At 32.1% G+C, this 26,407-nt stretch overlaps 1 protein-coding gene across 3 annotated transcripts; it reads right to left on the reverse strand.

Annotated features, from left to right (window-relative positions):
• Positions 1-1,995: 1,995 nt before the first annotated feature.
• LOC106464202 (eukaryotic translation initiation factor 5A-1-like) lies at positions 1,996-26,046 on the reverse strand. 3 transcript variants are annotated; one of them, XM_013924330.2, is made up of 5 exons: positions 25,942-26,046; positions 24,350-24,534; positions 9,146-9,250; positions 8,532-8,669; positions 1,996-4,002 (listed from the first exon to the last, which is right to left on the reverse strand). In XM_013924330.2, exons 2-5 carry the CDS (start codon positions 24,512-24,514, stop codon positions 3,940-3,942), a joined length of 471 nt encoding a protein of 156 aa, XP_013779784.1. In that variant the 5' UTR covers positions 24,515-24,534; positions 25,942-26,046; the 3' UTR covers positions 1,996-3,939. The 3 variants fall into 3 exon arrangements, with proteins under 3 accessions (XP_013779784.1, XP_022247612.1, XP_022247611.1); XM_022391904.1 differs by lacking the exon at positions 25,942-26,046 and adding an exon at positions 25,798-25,939; XM_022391903.1 differs by lacking the exon at positions 25,942-26,046 and adding an exon at positions 25,502-25,607.
• Positions 26,047-26,407: the final 361 nt, after the last annotated feature.

Genomic DNA, 26,407 nt, shown 5'->3' on the forward strand with positions numbered 1-26,407 from the left:
ATATTCTTAAGTCATATGTTTATATACACCTAAACAGCTATTTAGTGTAATTTTACCAAAGAGAATACTTAATATTTTAAAAAACAATACATGACCAGATATTTGACTTTCTGTTTCCCTAAAATTTATATTTAGTTTATGATTAAAAAACAAATCTTGAAACCTAAAAGTGACCACAACCTTCAACTGAAGAGCATTTATACTAAAAGAAGAGCAAGGCACATAAATCAAAAATAAGTTATTTTATAAAAAAAAAGTACAAAGTGTAAAAATTTTTTAACTACAATATATATAAAATATTTTTAAGATAACAGTTAAAATGAACCCTTTGGAGACTATGAATAGGAATAATAATTACTGACACATTAGATGAATATTTTAAGGTTTATTTGAGAGGTATACCTTCATGATAACCTTTAAGTTAGATTAGTCATGTTTCAGTGTTTTTCCACTAATAACACCTCAGGCCTTTACAGTTGTCACAAAAAAAAACATTAAATGTTTAGAAAAACATGTTACACCAGTAAAACTGCACACACAGACAAAATCCACTTATTGAAACAATTGACAATTCAGTTTTATGAATAACAGGTTCTCAACTTAGCAGGTAACTTGTATGTGTAGTTGCTAGAAACAAGTTAGAAATAGAATTTTCAGACTGAGTTTTTAATTAGATTTTTTTATTACATTTAATAACTCCCACTATCATATCTTTATATACCTACAATGATTTGAAGTAAAACAATTTAGGATCTTCAAACTATGAAATTGAAATTTGTATGATTACACCTTTTTCTAAAATGTGTTTCTAGGCTAAAGATTTTTAAAACTTATTTAATTAAAAAAAATAAAAGCAAATAATGACCACTCCTGGTAATAACTAATATTTACTCAACAAAGTTTCTTCTCATGCAAATCTACACAATGGGCTATATATGCATTCTGTTCACCACAGGAATTTGAACACAGATCTTAGTGTTTTAAGTATATAAACTTAATACTGACCCACTGGAGAACATAATAAGAGAGAATCAGGCTGTGTTTAGTAGTTACCTCTTAAATTACTTAATCACAATACCTGTACTGTTGAAAAACCCACTAAGCATTCTTTAATATCTAGCACTTCATAATTTACTCTACTAGAAGCAGGTACATACAAGTTTAAACTATTGTAATGGGTTAACAATTCTTTATATTAATTACATGTAGTGTTGCATAACTTAAACCAATAGCTGTAATTGTTTAATTAAGACAGATTTGTGAAATAAATATACAACACATTCAACAAGTACTTGTAATCTCAAGAATCGGACTGAGAGATATATATCCATCAAAAGTTGTGGAAAATGCAAGTCAAAACTTTACTTAAACTCTGTTTTTGAGAAAACGTTTGGTTTAAAAAAACAAAAAACAGCATCACTAAGTAAACTTGTTAGACATTTATGTGAAATGTTGATTTCAAATTTTTAATTATTAAATGTCAATCAAATTAGACTAAGGCATAACCACCATTAAAAAATAAAAATTTACAAAATGACTTCCCAAAGATAACTTTTCTATAAAAAAAACACACACAAAGTAACTTCACAAAGGCTAAAAACTATACAGTTTGTTGTTTGTATACTAACATGGCATTGCAATAGGTCCTATAATATTTATTCCATTCTGCCTAAGGTAATTAAACCTATCTTCACTTAAATTTTGATACTTTTAATATTTACCTAGCAACTAGATATACTTATTTGATAATAATTAATAGCTAAAAAAAAACAAACCAGTAGCATGAATCTTCTCTCATTCCCTGAACATCTAATATCTTAGGTAGTTTTGACTTTAAAACTAAATATGATGGAAATACTTTATCAGGATCTCTTAGGTTAATTCTATGCATACTATTAATATGATCAGTTAAAGCAACAACTACTATTAAACATTATGGTGTTAAATGCCTGTTTTATTGGTCAAAAGGTATCGACTAAAAATCACATGGAACTATTGAATTGTGTGAACAGCTTTATTATCAAGACCATTACAGTTTATAAGATAATTGTTTTACATAATAAACTAACTCATCTTTTGTTTGCCACTTCCATTACTTCTTCCAATTCAAAAATTAGACTGGCTATGCATGATACAAGTACTTTACTATAAAACCTTGTTCATATCTATACAAAACAAATTTGTGATAGAAACAACTTAGAAGGTGGAATGGGGGAGGATTCATACCTTGTAACTTTAAGGTCACTTTACACAAGCAAAAATAAACGTTTTGCTCATTTCTTATCCATGTGTTTTCAATGGCAAGTTTCAACTGTCATAGCTCAAATTAGTCATCTCGTACTATCAGTATATTTTATCTTAAAATAAAAAAAACTTTGGAACTTTCTGCATTCCATAGCATTTTCTACAAAAACTAAATTAAAATAAAAGACCTTGGAATTTTCTGTATTATACTGTAGTCTCTACAGATGCCTTACAGTGTTAAAACAATTTAAGAAACATGGCAATACCATTTTATTATAACAATTACCACATAAGTACTATTTCCAAATACTTTATCCTACTGAAAGTGTTGCAGTCAACAATCAGGTTTACAGTGGCTAACAAATATACTAAGTTTACAACAAAGGTCACAAGGAATGTTATATTACTATGCTTGATAGATAAAAAGGTATAAATATTCTTCAAGACTCTTAACATATATATATAAATATTATTTTGACAATTAACAAAATATCTACACATTCTAACCCATTTATTGAAACAAGCTTTTAGATCCAATGCTGGAACCATTATCAAGCTACTTGAGAAGTATCCTCAGAACAAGTTTAAAATGGCAGTAACGTAACAATAGCACAATTTGTACATACTACTGCTATAATGTTGTTGACATTTAAATTTCATCTGAGGAAACACTTCTGGAGTAATCCTCTCAAAAAGGATAAGGTATTGGATCCAAAAGCACATTTGACCATGTAGATATTGTTTATTGCCCAAGTTTAAAAAAAAAAGTGCCTTAAAAAATTACATGTTTTAGAGGATATTTGTTGTAGATGTCTTGGGGGAATCAGCTCCATTTTAAAGCGACATGTAAAAACAGTGATATAAAAAAATTAAACTGAATATGTTGTGAAAGGGATAGTCTACTAAACCTTATTTTCAGACTACAAATATTCTTCTTTAATAAATACTAACAACACTGCAAATAAACAAAGATATGCAGTTTATATTTTAAAGTCTAAATTTAAGACTACACTGCCACAAATAAATTTACTGGGAATAACTTAAAATTTCTACTTTTGAAGTTACTCTAGGCCTTAATCAAAGAATGAAATGTAAAAACCCAAAAATGCAGACAATCAAATAACACCTTAACCAGGTTTTTATTTTTTTTCATGTTCACTGCATGTAAACTGCTAGTATTTCAGCTTTCATAATTGTTGTAAATAACTGTAAAGAAATTGTGTTTATACACAATTTTTACAATGGAACAACCTACATAAAACAATGCATAAGGCTGAGAGTTAAAAAAAAAAAAAGCCTCGAGTCTTTAAACAAATTTATAATTTATCAACTCATTATCATCTTTAAGAATTTCTTGCAGAACAAAGTTCTGACCACTGATGACCAAAGGAAAACAAGCAGCACACTATGTTTTTAACTTCTACATCTTTTTGGGATTAGGACCAAAATAATACTCATCTCACTTGTCAATATCATCCGAAAAAACCTTTCAAGATATGCAAATTACAAAAAAGCAACTTAGGGAGCTACCTAAAACTTCTGTAAGTCCCCAAAATGTAGTTCCTCGTTATTTTGCATTGTAATGTTCAAACCAAAACCCACGTAGTCAAGTTAAACTTGTTACATGTAGAAATGCAATACAACACTGTACTTCATAGCATTATAGCTTCATCTCTCCTTCTGTCATTACATAATTCAGTTGGTGGCATTCTTGCTAGCAATGATGGCCTCTTCACCAACAGCAGATAGCACTGTCACCTAGTTGAGAAATGACGAAATGTTAAATTCTCAATAATGTTAGAAGCAATTTCTGCAAGTTGAACAGAAACACAATTGAAGTTATCCAAAGTGAAGAAAGCACCCTCTAATTCTATTGTGGAATAACTATAAGCTGACCATTTACAAGATGTGCAATGCCAGTTTCCCATCTACACCAAACACCTCTTAATATTCATATAGTAATTTTAGTAAATTAAACAAAAAAAGCTATCCTGATATTGATTGAAAGTAGTTCACAACTCAATTCCACATTAAGTTAACAATCTTAAAATGTAATAACAATTCTATAAACACAACAGGAAAATAAGGGATGGAAATTATGACAGGTAACTGTCACATTTAAAAGCATACCACACTGACTGGGTTAGTAAAATGCTTTCACACCTGACCAAAATTGTTAAATAATTCTGAGTCAAAGGACATTTTAGAGAAGGGAACAATCTTCAACCCCTTCCTCAGAAGTATTTAAAAAAAAGAAGAAACTCTTATTAATGTACAAAACATCAGGGTATTCAAAATAAAATGCTTCAAAACCACCACCACATGTCAATCAAGACCAGTGTCCTCAACCACAAAGTGGACCCTAAAATTACAAAAAGAGACTTCCAAAAAAAAGCCACTGTGATGAAGCTGGGAACATCTTCTACAAAAGATGATGAGCAATGAAGGCTTTCAAACTTCCACCCACACCTCAAGACTTAATGAGCTTATGAAAAGTTGCACAGAAGATAGAAGATATTGTTCTCCAACAAAAACCTTTGATCTCATAGAAACATCACCGTGAGACCATTGCTAAAAATCAGGGGGAAATGGATAAAGCATGATTACCAAGAAAAATACATTATTCTGTACTAGTATTTTAAATACATAAATATGACTTTCTTTTAAAAACTGGCAACTTTGCATAATTCTTTAAACATAATTAAGTAAAATGGCATCTATATTCCAACAGAAAATCAACTGACTCAAATATTGTTGTCCATACAAAATTGTGTAACTTGTTGGCCCTAATGATGCAAGTTGCATACAAAACCTAACAAGTGAACAGTTTATTACCCTAATTATTTAAAATTTCTTAGTGTTTGAAAATATTCAAAAACAAAAAATCCAAAGGTTTACAAGGACTTTCTAATGATGCAAGTAGCGTCCACAAAAATACTGTAAATAACTATTTAATACATATTATATACAGATTAAATTACAAAACCCCTTCTTCATAACTATGTGGAAGGAATTGAATTTTTATAAACATAAATTAGAGGGAAAAACTTTTTTTGTATAGGAAACTATTTTTTGTTGTGGTATAGTGTATTTGAATGCAAGAAGTTTGAAAAATGTAAAAGCAGTGCTGTGTATTTAAAGTAATTACAACAGTTAAGTAACCTGCCTAGACAACTCGTGTATGACGTTAGGTACTTAAGAGTTCTGAACAAACCTGATGGCTGTACAGTGCATCTCAATGACTGTGAGGTTAAACCTATTCCACAACATTTAATACTCAACATACACCTCTGGTACAAAAGATACTTTGAGCCAAATGACAAACTGATCGACTTACCTAGTAAGAGACACCAGATCTAACAATGCAGGAGTACTTAACGAAGTATTTTCAAAAATGGAAGAGGGGGACGGAATTACTTTGGTTAAATTGCTAAATATAATAATATCTTGGCAACAATATCACCATATGTGTAAGAGAGGGGTGGGTGTAGATAGTACTATGCATTGTAAAGAAAAAATGTATTTGGAGAATAGATCTGTCATCCGTCACAGCCCCATCTCAGACAGCAGTGTTTATGTGTAAAGGTTTTATGTGAATTTTGTTTATAGACACTTAGAGTATCAGTGATGTCACTCTGAGTTTTAATACTTGTCCCCGGTACCCAGATTTTGAAAACTTCACTCCATTGTGTGTATATAACCAATCGAAAGCTCAGATTTTCCCACACATGGTTTTCTCAGTCTTTGTAAGATATCTAGCACTAGAAACAGGTCTTTTTGGTTGCAAGCTCAAAGGGTAGAGGTAAAACAAAATGGCAATTGGATACAAGATTTTTTTAGACCCAAAATACAGCTTAGTTAGTAGGCCTGATAAATTAGTGGAATTCTGTGGTACTGATATAGTAATTTATGATTTTTTGTTATTTCAAAATGCATATATAAAACCTAAAAATATTTTGTTTACATCCTCCACGTGCAACATTCAACAAAGCTTAGCAGTTTATGGCAAGTACAAACTTCTTAACATTAAATATCATAAGTAGTAGTGATGATTGTTTTCTATATTTATTTACTGTTCAATGTTTTAAGAAAAATAACTGAAATTTAAGAATTTGTTTGTAAATAGTAATAATATATATGTAATGTATGGTAACGAAATGTGATTGTATTTTACTAAATACTGGTGCACTAGTATTACAAAGCTAAGACAGTTGCACTTTGTAAAGGCCAGTATTATGCCACTGGATACAATAACATGAGCTGCACATGTGCCACGTGATTGCAGCTTCTGTAACACTATTGTTACTCAGACACGGCTGAAAGGTCAATAAAGCAAAAATAGTAAATATAAATAGATGTATAATGTTATGAGATTTAAGCTATATAAAATAAATATTGGTGATTTCCTGCTACAAATTGCAGTCATTCTAGAATGTAAAAAGCATAATTTAATTTTATTTCCGAATTTTTTACGGTAGTTACGAGGTTGGTCAAATCAACCAACCTGTATAGAGTTAAGGTAGAGAAATATGGAGTTTTCCTATAATAATAATAATAATAAATAAACCATTTGATAGAATTTTAGGAAGTTAAAGAGATTAAGCAAATAGAACTTGACATTTTTGAGCTAAAGTCAAGTACTTTTAATCTTAAAATAAAATTAATTTGTATGTTAGATAATTAATGAACTTTACAAAATAAAATACCTCAGGTTTTATGTTTTATATATAGTTGAATTACCAAAAAATCATAAATTACTATATCAACACCATAGAATTCCACTACTTTATCAAGCTTAGTAGCCAAGCTGTATTTCAGGCTAAAAAAGCAGACTTAAGACACAAACCACCTCCTTGAAATCTTGGTTTGAAAGAAAGAGATGGCATCCAAAGACGTCAAAATGGCTAGGGGGGGGGGGCATTCTGAGCTTCTGATTGGTTATTCATGTCATATATAGTTGTAAGTGTATATAAGGGAGCATTTCCAAATATGGAAAGAGGTGGGCAGGGTGCCACTGTTCTTGATTTATTACATGAACAATATCTTAGCAAACTGAAAAGATAAGATGCTCTTATTTTATATTCTAGCTTGTCGATATCGGCAATTTGAGTTTCTAATTCGTACAAAACTATTTGAACCAGTGCTGCATTCAACATACCATGTGACACACAAACAATCTATGTTGAACTGTGTTTTTTTTAATATTTACTTTTCACCCGTATGGAAAGGATTCAAGGTGAAAAATACCTGTTTTCCCCATTGCACTGAATTCACAATTAGGTTAGGTATGAATTTTCCCTTTAATTTTTTGTTGTTATTACTTCCTGCATATTATTTGTGTATCACACGTTTCTCTAAAATTTAGGCAAGTGGAGAAGGAACTCACAGCAGGGAGAATTATCAGTTATTCATAGATAATAAGTTATTTCTTCTTTTTTAGGCTAGAAAGTATTAAAAGTTTTAAACATTTTCATGATATTTGGAAAACAGAATTTTAAGTTCTAAAGAATCCGTACAAACCATAGGGAATTATTTGCATAACCATAATATCAGCCAGTGCCGTGAATATTATTTCCCACCTTCTCTGCCATTATACCATTTTAATTTTGAAACAATATTAATTTTCCAAACAGCAGTAGGTATTTCTTTCTGATTATGTAATAATTATGGTGTGTTTATAATATCTGTAAGGCACTTACCTACATATACCAGCACTGTCATATTTACCTTTCAAACTCTAAGTACTGATCTTGCCTTAGGTTGTAGTAATAATAATAATAATAATAAAAAAAAATTCGAAACTGTCAAAAAGATAGGATGATTGACAGAAAAAATTACTTTCTTTTCCTCTGAAAACTGGGTGGGGGTCCACAGAAATATTATGTAATTTGTTAAATATGTCATAAAAAGTGTTAGAATCAGGCCTTTCCATACAGGGTAGGTTGGGTAACTAAAACATTTTTTTTAGAACTCACCATGTTTCTCTGTTCTCTGGCTAACAAGGTAATGTGAATAGGCTTTAGGAGGAGGGGGACTAAGAATTTGGTGACAAAAACTGTATTAAAGTATTTCTCTTCAATGTGACATTTTAAATTTCTAAACACTAGGATCCTTTCTGTACCTGTGTAACCAGAGGTTAACACTTGAATATCCATATTCTTTAAAAAATCTCAAAATGTAAGTTCATTTTCAATTCTGTATGTGTGAACAGACCACTGTGAAGCAATTGCTTTAGTTAAAGTTATTACAAAAGAAAATATTTAATCACCTTAAAAAAAGTTACTCACAATAACAGTTGCATCATCTCTACCATAATCCTCTCTTATTTTCTGTCCCAGTTCACCTTCAGGTATTTTTAGGTCATCTCGAGTGTCACCTTTCTCATCCATCAAGGAAACGTAACCATCATCGCTGATGTCTATAAGCTGTTTGTTAAATCAGGAACTTTAAATATTAGTAACTAGGTTTGAATATGTTAATTAGATTTTCACAACAAATAATTTCTGCTTATGGTACAATCAGGCAAGTTAAATGCCCGCTCAGAGTAAAACTCAATTTAATATATTATCATATTTAGGATTCTCTAGTTTTGTTTTAACTCGGAAACCGATAGCTCTCAATTCTTAATGACTATTTCTAAAAAATAATAAATTGCAGATATATAACAGCGAAAGTCTTATTAAATGTCATTTAACTGTAATTTTTTTTTAAATGTATAAAAATGTTTTATTGAATAAAGTTCTTCCATTTCCTTTAAAAAATAATCTATCGAAATAAAAAATTTAATTTCAAAATTGAAATCTTATTTTACATTTATTAAAATACAAACAATAAATTTTCTCTGAAATAAACATATGTGAAATACTTAATCATAGTTTTCAGTATTCCTTTCAATACATACCTGGAAATCACTGCGATTAACATTAGGGACATCAATGTTATGAGTTGAAGGACACAAATCTTCATATTTCTTATTGGTGAAGATGTCTAGGCCAACAAGATGTACCTGAGAAAAAAAAATTCTATAAATACTAATTTAATATAATAATTTTATTGCATTATATCAGGCCTCGACAAATCCTGGTCACCAGGGAGACTAAAAATTTCATTGTGGCACCTAGTATTTTCTCCCATTTTATTTGTGTGTAGGACCGTGTTGAATAGAACACGATTCTAGACTCTTGGAAGTCCGGAACTATTTTTACATTAAATTGGACATATATATATATTTCTGGGATTTTAATGGCATACCGAGCACTTCATGGTTTTTCTAGAAAAAAGTGAAGCAGTTGCACAACATATCACTAATTTTGAACTATTCTGTTTTTCTCTCGGTTCAACCAATCAATGCGTGTGTTTAGACACAGATGGGACCAAAGGCAGTTAGTTTAGGCAATACTATCAAGTGGTTGTTGATATCATGAGATCATTAGAACACACTCATTGTCATGAAAGTAAATAAATATAAACTTATGCTTCGATTATTCTTGCTGTTCCGGGGAAAGCAAAAAAATCATATATAATTGAGGCACTAGTGTATCTCACTAGCTAGCCTGTTATTTAATCTAAATAAAACTGACATTTAAGTTCCTTGATTTAAGTTATAATCTTTTTACTGTCACTTAATCACATTATCATGAAAAGTTATAAAAGTCACCATAATCAACATAATCATAAAAGCCAAATGTCTGTTGGTCACACCCGATTTCTCCAAATTTCGTGAATTACACATTTAATTCTACCTTTTCTCCTATAATACATCCTCTTTTGATTGCCCATTCCCGTTTTAGTTTAATTAAGATAGGCATAAATAGCTCCTAAATTTCAGCAGTTTATCTGCTATAGACACAGAAGTGCATTTGCATCCTATCAACATCTGTGAAAAATTAGCACAAATCTATGCTTATGAATTATTATGAAAAAGCCTTTGTTAAAACAGATTGAAGATGCCAATTATTTGTAGGGAAGAGGACAATGCGTAACTGGGCAAAACCCCAACACAACCTGAACATGCACCTGTGGTTAAGGGTACAGCCTAGAACAGCAGACAACTGAAATTGAATGAAATCTTGATGTGCATTTGTGTGTTTTTGTATACTCTGTTTTTAATCACTAATCAAATAAAGTTAAGCAAGCTACAAATATTTTGTATTCCTGTTGTAACAGCTAAAAATAAGAGGCAAGGCTAGGCCTGACTTACGGTTTGAATGCACACCAGATCCTGCACGTCAAAACCTTGGATATCATGCTACAACTGAACTTTTGCAACCACAATTAATTTCTGAGCAACAATTTCTCCAAAACATGCAAGTTATTATCTACAATTGTAATGGCAAAATTATTTTGAGAAAATATGAGGAAAAGAAAAACATGGATGGATAATCGAGGAACTAGTGTAGCCCCAATTTCCCAGTACAAACAGAAGTGAAGTTAGGTTAGACACACCACCACCTTTTTGGTCTGGCTCCTAGATCTGAAAATCTTTATCGAAACCTGCATTAAACAGAAGAAAATTTGTCATCTATTTTCTAACTGCACATCATCAGTATGAAGAAAGTCACACTAATTTAGATTTAAAAAACAAAATCAGTTCATCTTCTATGAGGAATCTTGACACTAAAATTGTATTTAAAGAAAACTCAAATGTATATCTAATTTCTCACAAGTGGATGTGATCATAGCTTTCAATAATGAAAATAACACAATAGCAAAGAAAAGTTTTGTTTCCAAGTTCTCCATTTCATTATGTGATGGTGCAATATTTTTAGGATGTTACTGGTTAAACCAAGATTTTTTCCCCAAAGGCTTAACAAATAAAAATGTCAAATTGAACTTAAGCCACACAAGTTCTTTTACAGATTAATCACAGGAGGAAAAAAAAAATCCAAATCTGCATTTAAGTATAACTAATTTTTCTCTGTACTAACAAAGATAGCTGTGCCACATGCAGCATTTATTAGTTTCTCAAGGCAGGACAAAGTCATCATTTGCCAAGAGCATCAAAGAGGAAAATCCAAGTGGTTGTCAAGCTCAAAAAGGAATTTTAGAATCTTTCTGGAGCATTACCAAAAACCCCCCTGAAAGTCTGATGGTGATCAGAGGTCAGGAAGTTGGAAAATTTCATCATCAACAAATACAGATACAAACCACTTTACAGTATAGTTGTAGGTATATAGAATATGAAAACATCTACATTTTACCTTACCCTATTATTACTATGAAAGAATACAGCGTTATTCAGATAAGTTGTAGAAACTTTTTAATGCAGGTGTTCTGCAGTTAGTTAAAGAACCTGTGAAAAGGTTGTGAATAATTGCATGTTATTCCTCACAAAGAACTAAGGTTACATACCACAGTGGCAATTCCACAGAGATAATACTTGCTTAACTATATTTTAGTATCATCAATACCCTGGGATGTGGGTCATACACAAGTAGATGGGTGATAGAGGTTTATACAAGTTAGCACGAGCTACGAGTTTCTCTTCTTGAATACATAAAATTGGAATACCATGTAACAACTCTGGTCTGGTAAACACAATCCTTCTATAACTTATCCAGTCAAACACTATCTAAAAACATGCTGCTTAAACCAGCTAATTCTAATAACACTCACTACTAAGTGTCAAGATTGTTTGTTTTGAATTTCGCGCAAAGCTACACGAGGGCTATCTGCGCTAGCCGTCCCTAATTTAGCAGTGTAAGACTAGAGGGAAGGCAGCTAGTCATCACCACCCACCGCCAACTCTTTTACTAACGAATAGTGGGATTGACCATCACATTATAACGCCCCCACGGCTGAAAGGGCGAGCATGTTTGGTGGGATGGGGATGCGAACCCGCGACCCGCAGATTGCGAGTCGAGCGTCCTAACTACCTGGCCATGCCGGGCCTAAGTGTCAAGAACAAAACTTATTTTTTCACTTTTGTTACATTTTTCTTAGTCATTCAAGTGCATTTTATTCTCTTAGAAGCAAATCTTTGACTCTCCTGACACTGATATTTCATGCTTATCCATTGGAATACCCAGATTAACTCTCACGGCTCGTTCAATTTGACCGACCATGTGACCTCTTTGTACTCATTTAAAGTCTTTATAGATTTAATACTTCTAACTTTCAATATAGTGTGTGTATATACATCTTCATGAAATTTGTCTGTCTGTCTTTCACAAAAACAAAAAAATTTTTAGTGGAGTATTTTTAATAAAATAAATAAAGATTTGTCCATGAATATATTGAGTATTTGTTTTGAATAGTCCATGTGCAAAGTGATTTTCATGTTAAGATTAAAAACAGTTTTCTTCATCTCAAAAATATCAAATTTTATTTGTGTAATCTCTAAAACCTAAATACATTTGAAATGTTTGTTTTTCAGTAAAACTTTATATTTTATTTGTAATTCTCTCTACCCTAACTATACAAGGTTGGTCAATTTGATTGACCTCATAACCCCCCCCCCTGAAAAATCTAAATTACCATCTTTTCTTTCTAGAATGACTTCAAATTTAGCATAAAACTACATTCACTTGTCCCAAGTAGCTTTAAACTCATAACAGTATACATCTATTTATAATTAAATTTTCTTGTTTCACTGCCCTTTGATGGCGTGGTGCCCTTTGAACCATGTCTAACTACTATCCACGCCATTATAAGTTGTAAATCACTCGGAGAATGTGCAGCTCACCTTACACTACTGAATTACATTACCCATGAGCTATTACGAGCTGCTCAAGTGCATGCTTTGTGAAACATTTTTATATTATTTATTTTACCTAATCTAATCTTAACTAACCTAAAAAGATCCCTATTTCTACATTTTAGTTACTTTTATAATAATAAATAAAGAATAAACATTAAAAACAAGGAATAAAATACTTACCAAATCTTTTTTCTTGCTGTTGATTGTCAATGATAGTTAACCCTACTTTTTTTTTATACTAATGGTATTAATGCACAAAATAATTTTTATTTAATTAAATAATGCACCAAAGAACATATACTAATACATGCAAAAAGTAGACAATTTCCACAAATCTCAACATTTTTCTGGCTTTCTAACTATGTGACAAGAGCCGTAACAAAGTCATCAAAGCTAGTCATTAACCTTCCCATGGGAATGAACCATATATTATAAGTGAAATTGATGCTTAACTGTTCAGAACACAATGTTATACATGTCATTTGACTTTGACTTTCTATTGGTTATAGGTAATATATAATTAAACGTAAGAGGGAACTACTAACAAATCCTGAAAGAGAGGATATGTGGCAGGAGGGGTCTGATTTTCTATTTGATAGCTTTTTAACTAACCAAACAAAATTGAAGGCAATAAAAATTATGGTTTGTCTGAGCAATGATGATTTTATCACAAGTAATTTACATTTAATTTAGTAGTTTCTAGAGGTGGATAAAATAGAGATGAGAAGATACCTGTATCACACTGTGGGAAATTCAGGATTTTTTTTTATATTGCCTTGTATAATTAAGAACTTAAAACTTATATAATATTAAAATATGGATTATTAGCTAAAAATTTATGTTATACTAATTGGTATAACAAACAAAAAATAGTTTAATAAAACCTTGTCTCCTGTGCAGCAAAGGACACCAGTGGTGGTAGGGTTAAGCTCTAAACCCATTTTGATATTGAAAGTAAGGATTTATTATTGAAGAGTTTACTTAGAACATTTTGTTTGTCCCACTTGACTCTCTGGTTACTGAAAAGATAACTCGTAGTCATCAAAAGGTTCCTTTCTGAGATCATGTAGGACTAGCAGAGGAAGATATGACAGTGTGGCAAGGACAAGAAGGAGCCCTCTCCTGGAATAGCTCTGCCAACCATGGTGAGAGTTAGGTCTATGTTCACAGTTCATCGTAGAAACAGATAAGTTTAAGGGAAACTAGAGAAAACCAAAACCACTCAATTAATGTGACCTCTACTGATTAGTTCATAGAGGAGCCACTATGCAGCACCATATAGGTCTTGGGAGATGTTTTATCACCAAAAGAGGCTGTTCGTTTAGCAACAAAGTTCAAGATGGTCAATTCAAGCCAAAAGCCGGAACAGAGGAAGCCAAGGATAGTGACTGATGCTTATAAAACAATATGTAGGGTTAGTGATGGCAAACAAAGCTTGACTAAAGCATTGCTAAAGAGCCTCACTGCAACAGCAAGGTGTTGTGATGCAGCCACAATGGTTCCCTATGGGATAGCAATGCTTCTCAGGTCCATTTCATTACAAGTTACCAAGATGAAGAACAGAGCCTTTTCATTTGTGACTTAACAGGTTACTAGATGTGAGATTATTCATGTTCTCTCATGGGTTAGGAACAGTAGATGTCATTGTAGCTCAAGCTTGTTTTATCTAGAAAGTTTGAGTTGTTTCTGACCACTAGCTTGCAGAATTATCAGCACAAACCCAAAAGATTGGTGACTAGTTCAGACACCAACAGGTTTGGTATTACATAGAACATGCCTGTGATGATATAAAAATGTGAGGTTGAGTTTCTAGTAGTTACTTGAGCACCCAAGACACCACATTACTCGACACTGTTGAGTAACAAGCACTCCAAGTGTAGTCATTACTTCAGCCAATAAACAAATTACATTCTGGCAAATAGTGAAAAGCTAAATGAGAGATATGCTTCTTATTTCACTTTGGCACTGTTGCTTGCCCAACAAAAGTAGATACAAATTTTGACTTAAAAATTGGTGTCTTAAGAACAGACCTATTGCAGAACTTGTCAGCCATGTTTTACTTGTACAACAGGTAGAAAACATTTAAGCATATAAACATTTGTGGATTTGAGAATAACTAACTGCTTGCACTTTGGGAAATTGTTGTAGTGCCTCTAAATTCACATGGTATTCTACAGATGCAGTTTAGCATGTTGTTGCTGTGATAAAACATGCATGCTGGTTACTGCTCAGAAATTATGCTGCACTAGCTCCAACACTTCTTCCTTTTGAAAGCTCACACTGTATCAGTGTTGATCCATAATTGTATATACAACTGAAATGGTTGTATGGTAATGGAAGTGGGTGTTACAGACCAGACTTGTAGCTAGTATTACTGCAACTGTATCACAGCCAAAAATGAGCACAGCTCCCAAAGCACCAAAGTGCTCTGGAAAAATATTGTGCCACCATTCTGAACACAATAGAGACAAAGGACAAACTCAGTGACTTGCTAATGCAGTTTACTGATGCTTTTTATAGCCTAGATGGCTATCTATGTTCAACAAAATCAGGTGTTTTTTGCAAAACTTCATACCTTCTCTCTTATATTTATATCATACCACTAACTGTAGTGAACTCATCTTACAACAAGTTGAAAAATATGAATAAAAATCAAAAATACCTTTTCTTTCTATGATGACTGCAGATCACAATGACACAAGTGTAACAGCCAACACACAGGCTTCCACAGAGCATCAGGGGTGTTGCCAGCACTGAAATTGAGCATATGTTGAAAAATAGAATAATTCAATATTTAACGAGTGCTTGGTATCATTAAATTGCTCTTGGAAGGAAAGACAGAACTTCAAGATTCTGTGTGGCTTTGCATGAACAAACCTGATAACAAACAGTGACTTTCCTTAATTGCAAATAAATGAATGATTGCATGTATTAGAAAGCACTTGATAAAACAGACTACACAGCTGGCTTTTAGCTAATGTCAAATTAAACTGAACAATGAAAGTTGACTTAAATGTTCTCAGCTTTCTGAAAAAAAAAATAAAATGTATAAAATTTTCTTAGTGGCATTTAGTCTCTGTAATATAACTGCCATTCTTGAGACTGATGAAGCTTACTTTTAAGAGTACTATAACGTGAGAGATGCCTCATATACATAAACGACATATGGTTTCTGACATCCACTTTAAACCTAAGAATGGATTTTCAGCACAAAGAGTCAGATATGAAACTGAGACTTAGAAAGTATCTATTAACCCTATGGAGATGGACTCTGTTAATTTGTCCTACCTTGTAATAACCATGTAATCATGAAACTATACATAACTGAATATACTAAATGTATCTTTAAATTTGGCAAGCTTTTAACAAATAATACAAGTATATTGCACACACACACAGTTTCTTAATAAAGTATTTTTACTACAAAATTGTTTATGAACTTACAAAGCCTTTACTGAATCAATCTGAATGAAAGATGATTTTCCGGTTAAGAATAAAAATATTTTTCACATCACAAATTTCATATTTCGTTTGCATAACTTCTTAAACCTCCTAGAAAATCAGAAATGTTTGGTAAAATTCCATACTTTATTTCTTAGTTCTCTATCCTACCACTAACTGTAGCAAAATCATTTTAAGAAAAAGTTGAAAAATATGAAATAAAATCAAAAATACCCTTTTTTCTAGAATGATTACAGATTATAACAAATTATTTAAACAGCCCCAGTCTCCTAACAATCTTACATCTGCTTGCATTTAATTTTATTGCTCTTTGGAATGGGTCTAACTAGAATAAAACAAATCAACTGGTGAGAGCTTATGGTAAACAAAATGTTATGTACGTTCAACAAGAATTTTATACTTAACTTTTTTTTGTTTTTCTTATCTAGCCAAATAAGTTTCTAATTTCTGCTACCTTTGTTTAAAACAATATACATAAAAACCAAGAAATTTAGTACTTTACCAATGAGGCCTTTTGCACTGAGGTCAGTGTTTTACTAAGCCTATTTTTCTCTCACAAGGATGGTCACCCAAAAATAATATATGTAGCTTTCAAAAATGCATTTTATAACACTATATATATAGTGTTATAAAATATCAGGTACTAGAAGAGCACGTTCCAAAACTACAGTAATTTATCTGGCTTTCTAACTAAAAAAACTTTCTAGGATAAAAAAAATTCCATTACTGTTTGAAGTAATGTCTATTCTACACATGCCAAGCTTTTGCCCAAAGGTACTGGCTTTGACCCAATGGTCCGTTTTAGTTAGTTTAGAATATATTCTATTGGTTATAAATGTCTAATACCAGTGTCAGATAATTATAGATATTTTGTACGAGAGGATACAGGAGGGGTTGTCAATATGGGTTGAAGAAATAGTGATATCTCGGTAAAGCAAGAAGAGGTTGAAATTTTATATTCTGGCTTGTCAATATCTATAGTATGTTTCTAATCAGTTGAATAATCTGAAACTCTTATGATAGAAGAGAAAAAAAAATATATAAAAGAGAAATCAGACTGCCACCATATGCGACTCAAGGATGCAGACTGAGAATTTATGTATTTCCTTTTGAAATTAAAATTCAGATAATATAAAATATGAATTTAAAACATGTTATGTTAAGGTTATTAAAATGCTTTGCTAATATAGTAGTTTAAATTTTGAATGTAACACTAAAAAAAGTTGTGACGTGCACTTTAACCCCACCTCTATATGGTTAACCTGCACAAAAGTGAAGTTTCTTCGTCACATAGTAATCAGAGACAAAATGATCATTGATCCTGTGAGATCAATATGATCAAGAATTGGCTTGAGCTGACACCAAACTAGAAGTACACAGCTTTGTAGGCTTCACATCACATTCTATAAATACTTGACCAATTTCTTCAAGGCAGCTACACCACTCTCTGCATTGACTAAGACAGATACATGCTGTGGGTGAATGCATAAATGTGAACAAGCATTACAGTTCCTTAAGCATGCTTTTATTGAAGCACCAGTGATGTTTCATCCTCAGCAATTTTGTCCTTTTAACCTTTAAAAATACAGAAGTTACAACTACACACTGAATACAGATATTGCAAGAGTACAACTCCACTCAGGTCAGCAGCACAAAAATGCTGACAATAGTTTTATTAACCATCAAGAGCACAGCTGGTATCTTAGGATTGAATTCTGGAATTTAGTACAGGATGATGTCTTTAACAATCATTAGGAACCACCAAGACATAATAGTTAACAGGTGGTACAGCTAGTGGTTCCCAGAATTTTAAAAGCAATATACTTGCATAGTGTAATGGCTGAAAGGAATAAGGAAGCATAATGCAATGTCACAAATGTACAGAAACAGTCCTTTGGCATTACTTGTGAAAAGATTTTGAAAAAATGGTTTAGAGACTGTACCCTAACACCACCCAAAGAAAAAAAAAAAAGACAGCAACACAAAGGAAAACTACAGCACAGAGCTGTGATATTTCCATTAAAAAGAATCACCCTGGACATAGCTGGCCCTCTGGGCGAAACTTAAAAGTGGTAAATGTTGATCATTAACAATTACTTCAATAAAAGGGTCACTGCTATGCATTTGTCAATCTCAGTACAGTTTAATGCTGATGGGTTAATTGAACAGCAAATAATAGGTAGGATCACCTTGAGATTCACTTGAGTCAAGGTACTAACTTCAACAACTCCTAACTGTTATACCTGTGTTTATATGCTTGCCTAGCAGTTAAAAAGATAAATAGTTGAAAAATCAATGACAAAAAAAAAGAGTTGCAACCCTTATTTTCTGAGCTATTACGTATCTGTTATTGAGACAGCTGTGTGATGTTTTGCAATAACTGCTTAATCTATATAGTGTATTACAGCAGCATTTATAAGGTGCAGATTGCATGATACTCACTATATACAGTTATGACAATTTTAAGTCACTGGACTAGATTCTAGAACACTGATAATTGGCTTCATTCTTGATTATCACTGGAAAATCGACATACGAGGAAGCTAAAAAGAAAAATTGTAATTCATGCTTTTCAAACTCTCAGGTTAGGTTTTTCAGGTGAATGTTGGTGGATATTTGCCCATAGAAATGTTCTTGAGGATCCTGCATATTAGTAGATGTGACAATGTGATGTATTGTAATTTGAGATCAAACATGTGAACCTGGTAGGTTTATACCAGTTTTCTGAAACAGAAGTGAAACTGACACAAACTATAGAAACCTCTGCATAATGCACAACATTTTGTTAAAGTAGATCAAGTTATGTTTCGTGTAATGGATTGTGAATGCAAGATCAAAGAACTAGAGTGGAAAGCATAGTGACTTGACTTGGTTATTTTGCAATGAGTGAGAAGGTAATTTTGCTGTCATCCCTAGTACTTCCATTACATTAAATTGTACATGGATTAATGTTTTGAAGATGAAAACACTAAACATTATCTGATTTCTGTAAATGTTTACTTTTATTTTTGTGAATCATTCCAATTAAGAGTTGTTCTGATTCAATAGAACTAAGCCTGATAGCCATAAATGTTTTATTGCACAGGGCAACTGATTGACTGACACTGGTATTGGTTGTCATGGTAATCAAGGTTATTACTGAACCATAGCATCAAGTTTTGAAAGCATAGGCTGCTTAGTAAGCTTTGTATTAGCAACCAACAGTGAAGGAAAAAAAAAAACATTTGAATGAGAGGGTTGTACTTGCTGACCAGTAATGTCCAGCAAGGTTAGTGGACTGAATAATATAATGTTTTAAAAAACTTCAGTGTATAGGATTCTAAAACGCCACAGATGAATGTGTGTATTTACCATTCCTACTGTAAAGAACAGTATTTATTGTATATTACTTGATGAACTACTGATCTATCAGACATAAGCCCACTTGAATTTAAAACCTGTCAGTATAGCCTGACTGCTTCAAAATAGAATGAGACTTCCTGCCTTAAACCAACAATTTTTTAGCATTGTCTGGAGATAATCACAGAAACAAGTATTGTCCTAAACTTGTGGATGACTTCAGAGCACACACATACACAATCAGAAATTACAAATCCTCTGACCACAGGAACACATTATGGTGGTACTGTTACCTCTGCATCTGTGTCAGAAGTGAATATATTTGTTACAGCTTCACCAACCCTACATTAGACAGTGAGGTAACCTGGGTTGTTAAAAAGTGCTAGTGGGTTAACCCTTTAGCTCAGTTGGCAGAGCACTCACATACTTAGCAAGGGGACTTGGGTTTGATTGTGAGTGAAGTTAAAAAGAAAAAAAAATGAAATTACCATAAGATAAACTGATTCCTAACATTGGTTCCAAAATCTGGCATAGCTAGAAAGAAAGAATGTTTACTTTGCCTATCTAGCAACTGCTGGTGGGTTAACCCTTTAACTCAGTTGGTAGAGCATTCACCTGAAATGAGATCTTAGCATAAAGTAAGCTGGAAAAATAATAAATTTGAAATTGCCAGAGAATAACTATTCTCAACTAGAGGTCACCCAATACCCTGAGAAAAGGCCTAAGAGGGGAAGAAGGTAAAAGTACGAGCTGTTAAAAATGCATTACTAGTAAGTGCTAGTGCAGTGTTTCCCAAAGTGTGGTCTGCGACCCAGTACCAGTACATGAAAAAAAAAAAAATGCTGTTCCGCAGAAAACTAAAAAATTAAATTAAACTTAACCCTTTCATTACCAACTGCCATTTTTAAACTTTCTCCAAGCCCTTGTTGTATATTAAAGAAATATGTAATTAAACCAGTTAATATAAATATATTCTAATAAAATTAATATTTTCAAATACATTACAATTTAAATTTTCATTTCATCTAACTTGGATTTTTCATTATTTCAACTAAGCTAATATAACAGGAAGGAAAAGTGAAAGCTTGTACTTAAGGCTACAAAACTATAGAATTCAAAAGTTGACGGCCGCTTTTATACCTTCAATCCCTCAGGAATTTAGGTGTTCTCACTTAGTGCAATTTATAGCCTAAGATTAAGTTTTACTGTGTTGATAACCTTGTGAAATGCCATAAATTTAAACCGCATGTCAACTAGATACATCTCCTTGGAGTACAAGCCAATCTTCCTGTCTGCAGGTAAGATCAAATAAGGGATTTTGTCTCACATAAAAGGACCATTCGTTCATTCAAATTAACTAGTTCTTTGACAACAAAGTTTAAGGAATTTTATTCCAAATGTGTTAAATTTGCTTAGTTTCTTAATGGAAACTGACAGCCATGCAAGACCCTAGTCTTACATCTGGTAGTGCCAGATGGCAGCAGACAAGCTGCTGGTGGCCGGTGCTAGAAGCATCAGTTTGTTCCGAGAAGAGAGAATTGTTTGTGACTTAGTTTGTACTAACTAAAAATTTTTTAAGTTGTTTATTTTTAAGAAAACCCCTCTCCAATACGGACAGATGGCTGAAGAAACATTAATCACACAAGAAACCCTCAAGTGATGCGAAAATGCAGCCTAGTTCTACTGAAACTGAAGTTAGTGAAAATAATGGTGGTAGCAATAATGACTTGCCTCTATGTTCTTTGTTGTTGAACATTATCAAATGAGAGCATGAAACCATCGAAACTGAAACACCACTTGGATACCAGACATCCAGAATACTTGAGTAAGCCAATAGATTTTTTCATATACAAGAAAAATGAAATAGTGTTTTCAAACAAATAATTTCACACACTTTTTCCACGAGATCTTCCACTGAAGACTTGGTTATGGCCTCATATGAAATTTCAAAACTAATAGCAGAGACAGGTGGTTATCTGCATACTATTGTATGTTAATAGTTCCTGCAGTAACAACAATTACATCTAGTTTATAAAAAACAAGAAATTCAGTTGAATTTACTGTATCTAATAATACAGTAAACCCTAGAGTTGTGGATATGGCAAAAAATATTGAAGAAACTCTTATACATCAAGTTCACTGTAGTCAGTTTTTTTCATTACAAATGGATGACATAGCAGTTAATGCCAATTTAATGTGCTTTGTAAGATATGATTATAAGGACAATTCATGAAGATTTATTGTTTTGTAAACCACCTCCAACAAGAACGGCTGACAAAAGTTTTAGTTTAATCAATAATTTTATAATTCAGAGTGGTATTAAGTGGAAAAAATGTGTTGGATTGAGTACTGATGGTGCTCACTCAATGGCAGGTTCCCATATAAGAGTTTTCCAGAGGATCCAAGTAGTGGCTCCAGACTGTGAATGGGTGCATTGTAGCATTCACAGAGAGGCATTAGCTGTGAAGAAAATGCCCTTACTTTTTAATTCAAGTATGCAAGAATGTGTTAAATTCATAAACTATATAAAATCTCTTTCATTGAATTCCAGAATCTTCCCTGCTTTGTGCAAAGAATTAGGAAGTGAACACGAACATCTCCTATTACACTGTGAATTTCAGTAGTATTTTTAAGGTCCAGAAAAAGATAGAAGCAGCTATAAAAAAATTAACTTGTGGGTACAACGAGTTAAGAAGAGAAATTATAAGTCTTTCTCTACAAAACTAAGATGAAGGTAATATTCCAGATGAGATTTCCTCATCAACCAAAGAGCATCTTTTGGGCTAAAATCATGCTTGAAGGAATATTTTCCTCCAACTGACAGCAGTAAAATGTGAATCAGGAACCCTTTTACTGTTAAGAAGGAAAATGAGAAAGGATTATAACTCAGTGAATCAGAAATTGATTCTATTATTGAACTGTCCTGTGACACCGCACTAAAAGACCATTTTAGTCAAGTCTTGTTAATTAATTTTTGGCTGAGCTGTCATTCCGAGTATCAAATTTATCAGAAAAAGCAGTGAGATTTCTTATGCCCTTTGTTACAACTTATAAATTTTGGTTTTCTTAAAAACAAGTACAGGAACAGATTAAATGTTGAGCCAGATTTGAGGATCAAACTGACTTCTTTTCCTCCTGATTCGAAGTTGCTGTGTGATGAAAACAGCATCATCCTTCTCATTAGGTAAGTTTATTTCTTAAAAGAGCATTAATAAATATACAATTAATGTAAAGATTAAATAACAATGAAGTATAATTTATTTTACTTCTTTTTACACAGTAGTACTATAAAACACCTATATATTTTACAATCGATGATGTATTGATAGAACTATTGCTTCCAGCTTTATGTTAAGACTTAGCCCTGTCTTAGCGGGTTATCTAACTAGGTACTTGAGGAGACCGGGCCTCATGAAAAATTACAAAAATAAACCAGTTCCTAGTTGGAAAAGTTTGGGAAATGCTGTGCTAATGGGTTAACCCTTTACTTTAGCTCAATCAGTTGAACACTCACCTGTGCAAGAAAAGTTTTGGGTTCAACTCGAAGCTGAGAAAATAATGAATTTAAAATTACCACAATAAAAATATGTACTCAACACCAGGCTTTGTTTGTGAGAGGTGAAGAATTTAGTAGATTGAGTTGTTAAAAAGTGCAAAGTGCTAGTGGGTTAACAGATACAAAAAATTGGTTCAAGGTAAATGAAACTGTGTAGGCTTTCATTCCAAATCTCCAGTTTTTTGTAAAATCTTCAGGTGAAGACTTCCATGCAGCTGGAGTAATTGGAGCTTCAAGATGCATTCAGAAATGTCCCAATTATACAACTTAGTTAGAATCACTGTCATTATACTTGAAGTCCAAAACAAAAGTAAAAAATAAACAGTAAAAGAGGACAACAAATGTGATAATTGAAACAAATTCTTCTTCATCCAGTTTTCCTGCATGCATGCTGTTGTTTATAACAACACTTGCTATTGTATTTTAAAAACTGAAACAGAACCACCTTAGCACTACAATAAAGCAAGAATGATTAGTTCTTCTAGAAATAAATGATATAGTTAATATATTTAAAACAACCAAAATACTTGCCAACTAAAAGAATAGAAAACAACTAAATAATGTATACAAAACTTTAAATAAATACACTGATAACTCAGTGATATGTATAAATGTCAATATCATCTTCACATCCCACACATTGTATTGATGTATTTATGAGATAACATGAATATGTTCCGAGTACCCAAGATAGTAAAGAGTAATCAAAATTTTAGTTTTCAGAATCAGTAATTGGGTCTGTAACCTATTCTTGCACCAGGCCCTCTTGGCCTTGTTACACTACTATGATTGAAAATATTAAACTTCTAAACTCATTACTATTTAAATAAGCTAATACAATCAAAATAAAATTATCACTTCTTTTGAAAACTTGGAATAATTAGCACTAATATGCTCTATGTTTTCGTTTTTTCTTTGTAACTTGTTTCAGTATAAAAATTCCAGTTAGAAAACATTAGCAAATCAAAATATAGATTTATCTATTACACACACGAGGTAATATCATAAAAAACAACAACAACAAAGATTTAAACAAGTATTGTATTTACCTTAGCATGACCATGTTTTCCTGTTTTTGAAGTACTCATTTCCATAATTTTACATGGGCGGCCCCGTAACATCACATAGCCATTCTTACGCAAAGAGGAGCACTGAGCAGGGTAAGTTTGTGAAGCACCAGCACTTGCCTTATCATAAACAGCATCATCTTCCATTTTACTCTTTTCTGGTAACTCTGAAATCAGATGAGATGGAAATAAGTTACCAAAAAATTACTCTTAAATCAGGCATTTACTTTAACATTTTAATCAAGATCCAAATACTTGCTTCACAATTTAATCTAATATTATTTCGTTATTTGCCAAACAACGTGACACAAGTTTGGAAGATGATCTGGTACAATGTCTGCTACAACACAAATTAATCAGTAAAATGTAAATCCAGTATTTTATATGGGTTATCAGTAAATGAATAAAAACAGGTTAAATAACCATAATTTTATAATAGAATGAACTTGCATTTAAATTAATTCTCTCCATTTGACCAGTAATCAAGGGAGACATAGAAAAAACATGAGAATAATGTGAAATGTTTTTCTTTGTCTACTTATATGTTAAAGTAAAATTAAACTTAATTAGCAAATATTCATTATTATCTTAAGATTTCTGCTACAATGATAGTAATAAAAAATAAAATATAATCAAGAAAACAACCTTGCCATTTTGTTTTAGGATTCATTAGTAAGTATTACTGTCATACTTAATTCACAAGTAGCTTACTCTGATCGAAAGTTAATTTCACTTCTACTAGTAGTAGTAAAGATAAACCACCAAAACACTGCCTGACCTTACTGTCTTAAAAATAAAAGTTAAAATAGGTCTACAACTTCAAATTGAAGTACAGATTACAATTACTTACTAATAGTAATACCAATGTACTGCTACTACTACTAATTTAACTTTAGAATTTTTAATAGTGTAAAAGGTAATCAAAATTTTAGTTTTCAGAATCAGTGATTGGGTCTCTAACCTATTCTTGCACCAGGCCCTCTTGGCCTTGTTACACTACTATGATTGAAAATAGTAAACTTCTAACTCATTACTAGTTAAATAAGCTAATACAATCAAAATAAAATTACAAAAATGTACTTGAAGTAATAGGTACTAACATTAATAATAATTAATAATAGCAATACCACTCACTCATTTGATTTAGTCACTAACCGGCAATGCGCAAAACCTTAGTATCAAGCTTTAAAATACTTCATAAAAAATGTTCACTTTATGTCAGATTACTTAAGAATAACTGAAGAGAATGAGAGTATATTAAAAGAAAAAGAAATAATTGTTACTCCTAATCATACAAGTCATATAGGCTATATTTCTAGCTTTGTTTCTCCCAATATGGCGGCCTAGTACCACGATGACAAGATAATTAGGCTTAACATATAATGACAACCTTTTTTTTTTTTACTTGATTCATAAATGTCACTTTTTACCGTTGTCAGTGCCGTAGGTTACTCGATCTACTATTATATTGCAAGTATAAATATAAATACATTCAACTAACTCAGCTTTGATATAGGATAATGTTTAAAAGAAAAAGGACACAACGATATTACTTCATCATTCATTTAACTTACATGTGACTCCAATAGGCGCTTATAATCTCACGATAAAGTAAGTGGTTGTACTCGTTACCAAGTGTTCCAACATTGCTTGATCGGTGATAAGCAAGAGAATGCGGTATGCTCTTTGTGCCTTTAAAACAAGCCCAGATGGCGCTACGATATAAAAAGTGTATCATGAGAGAGAGGTTTAAATTATTTTACTTTTTCTAACTCCAGCAAAACAGCATGTCTAAAATAAAAGAGAAAAACACATTTTTCTAGAATCAAAATATAACATAATTTGAAGTTACTAAGCATAAATTATCAAAATGATTTTAACTTGACTGAACTTATTGATCATTAGTCATTACAATGAAAGATACAAACACTTATAGACATCCACAACGAAAGATATATAAACACTAATCGTGAATTTTCGTTCTCTTCACGAAAATGTGTATTGTAAAGTAAATATGTATGCTATACGTAGTTCGTCTAA

This window comes from Limulus polyphemus, unplaced genomic scaffold, assembly GCF_000517525.1.
Source record: "Limulus polyphemus unplaced genomic scaffold, Limulus_polyphemus-2.1.2 Scaffold1586, whole genome shotgun sequence".
Lineage (NCBI taxonomy): Eukaryota > Metazoa > Arthropoda > Merostomata > Xiphosura > Limulidae > Limulus > Limulus polyphemus.

Coding starts and splice junctions, on each gene's coding strand:
- LOC106464202 (XM_022391903.1), bottom strand. Junction 9,251..24,349: donor GAAAACATGGTCATGCTAAG/GTAAATACAATA, acceptor TTTTTTTCTCAG/GTACATCTTGTTGGCCTAGA. Junction 8,670..9,145: donor TTAATCGCAGTGATTTCCAG/GTATGTATTGAA, acceptor TTTAACAAACAG/CTTATAGACATCAGCGATGA.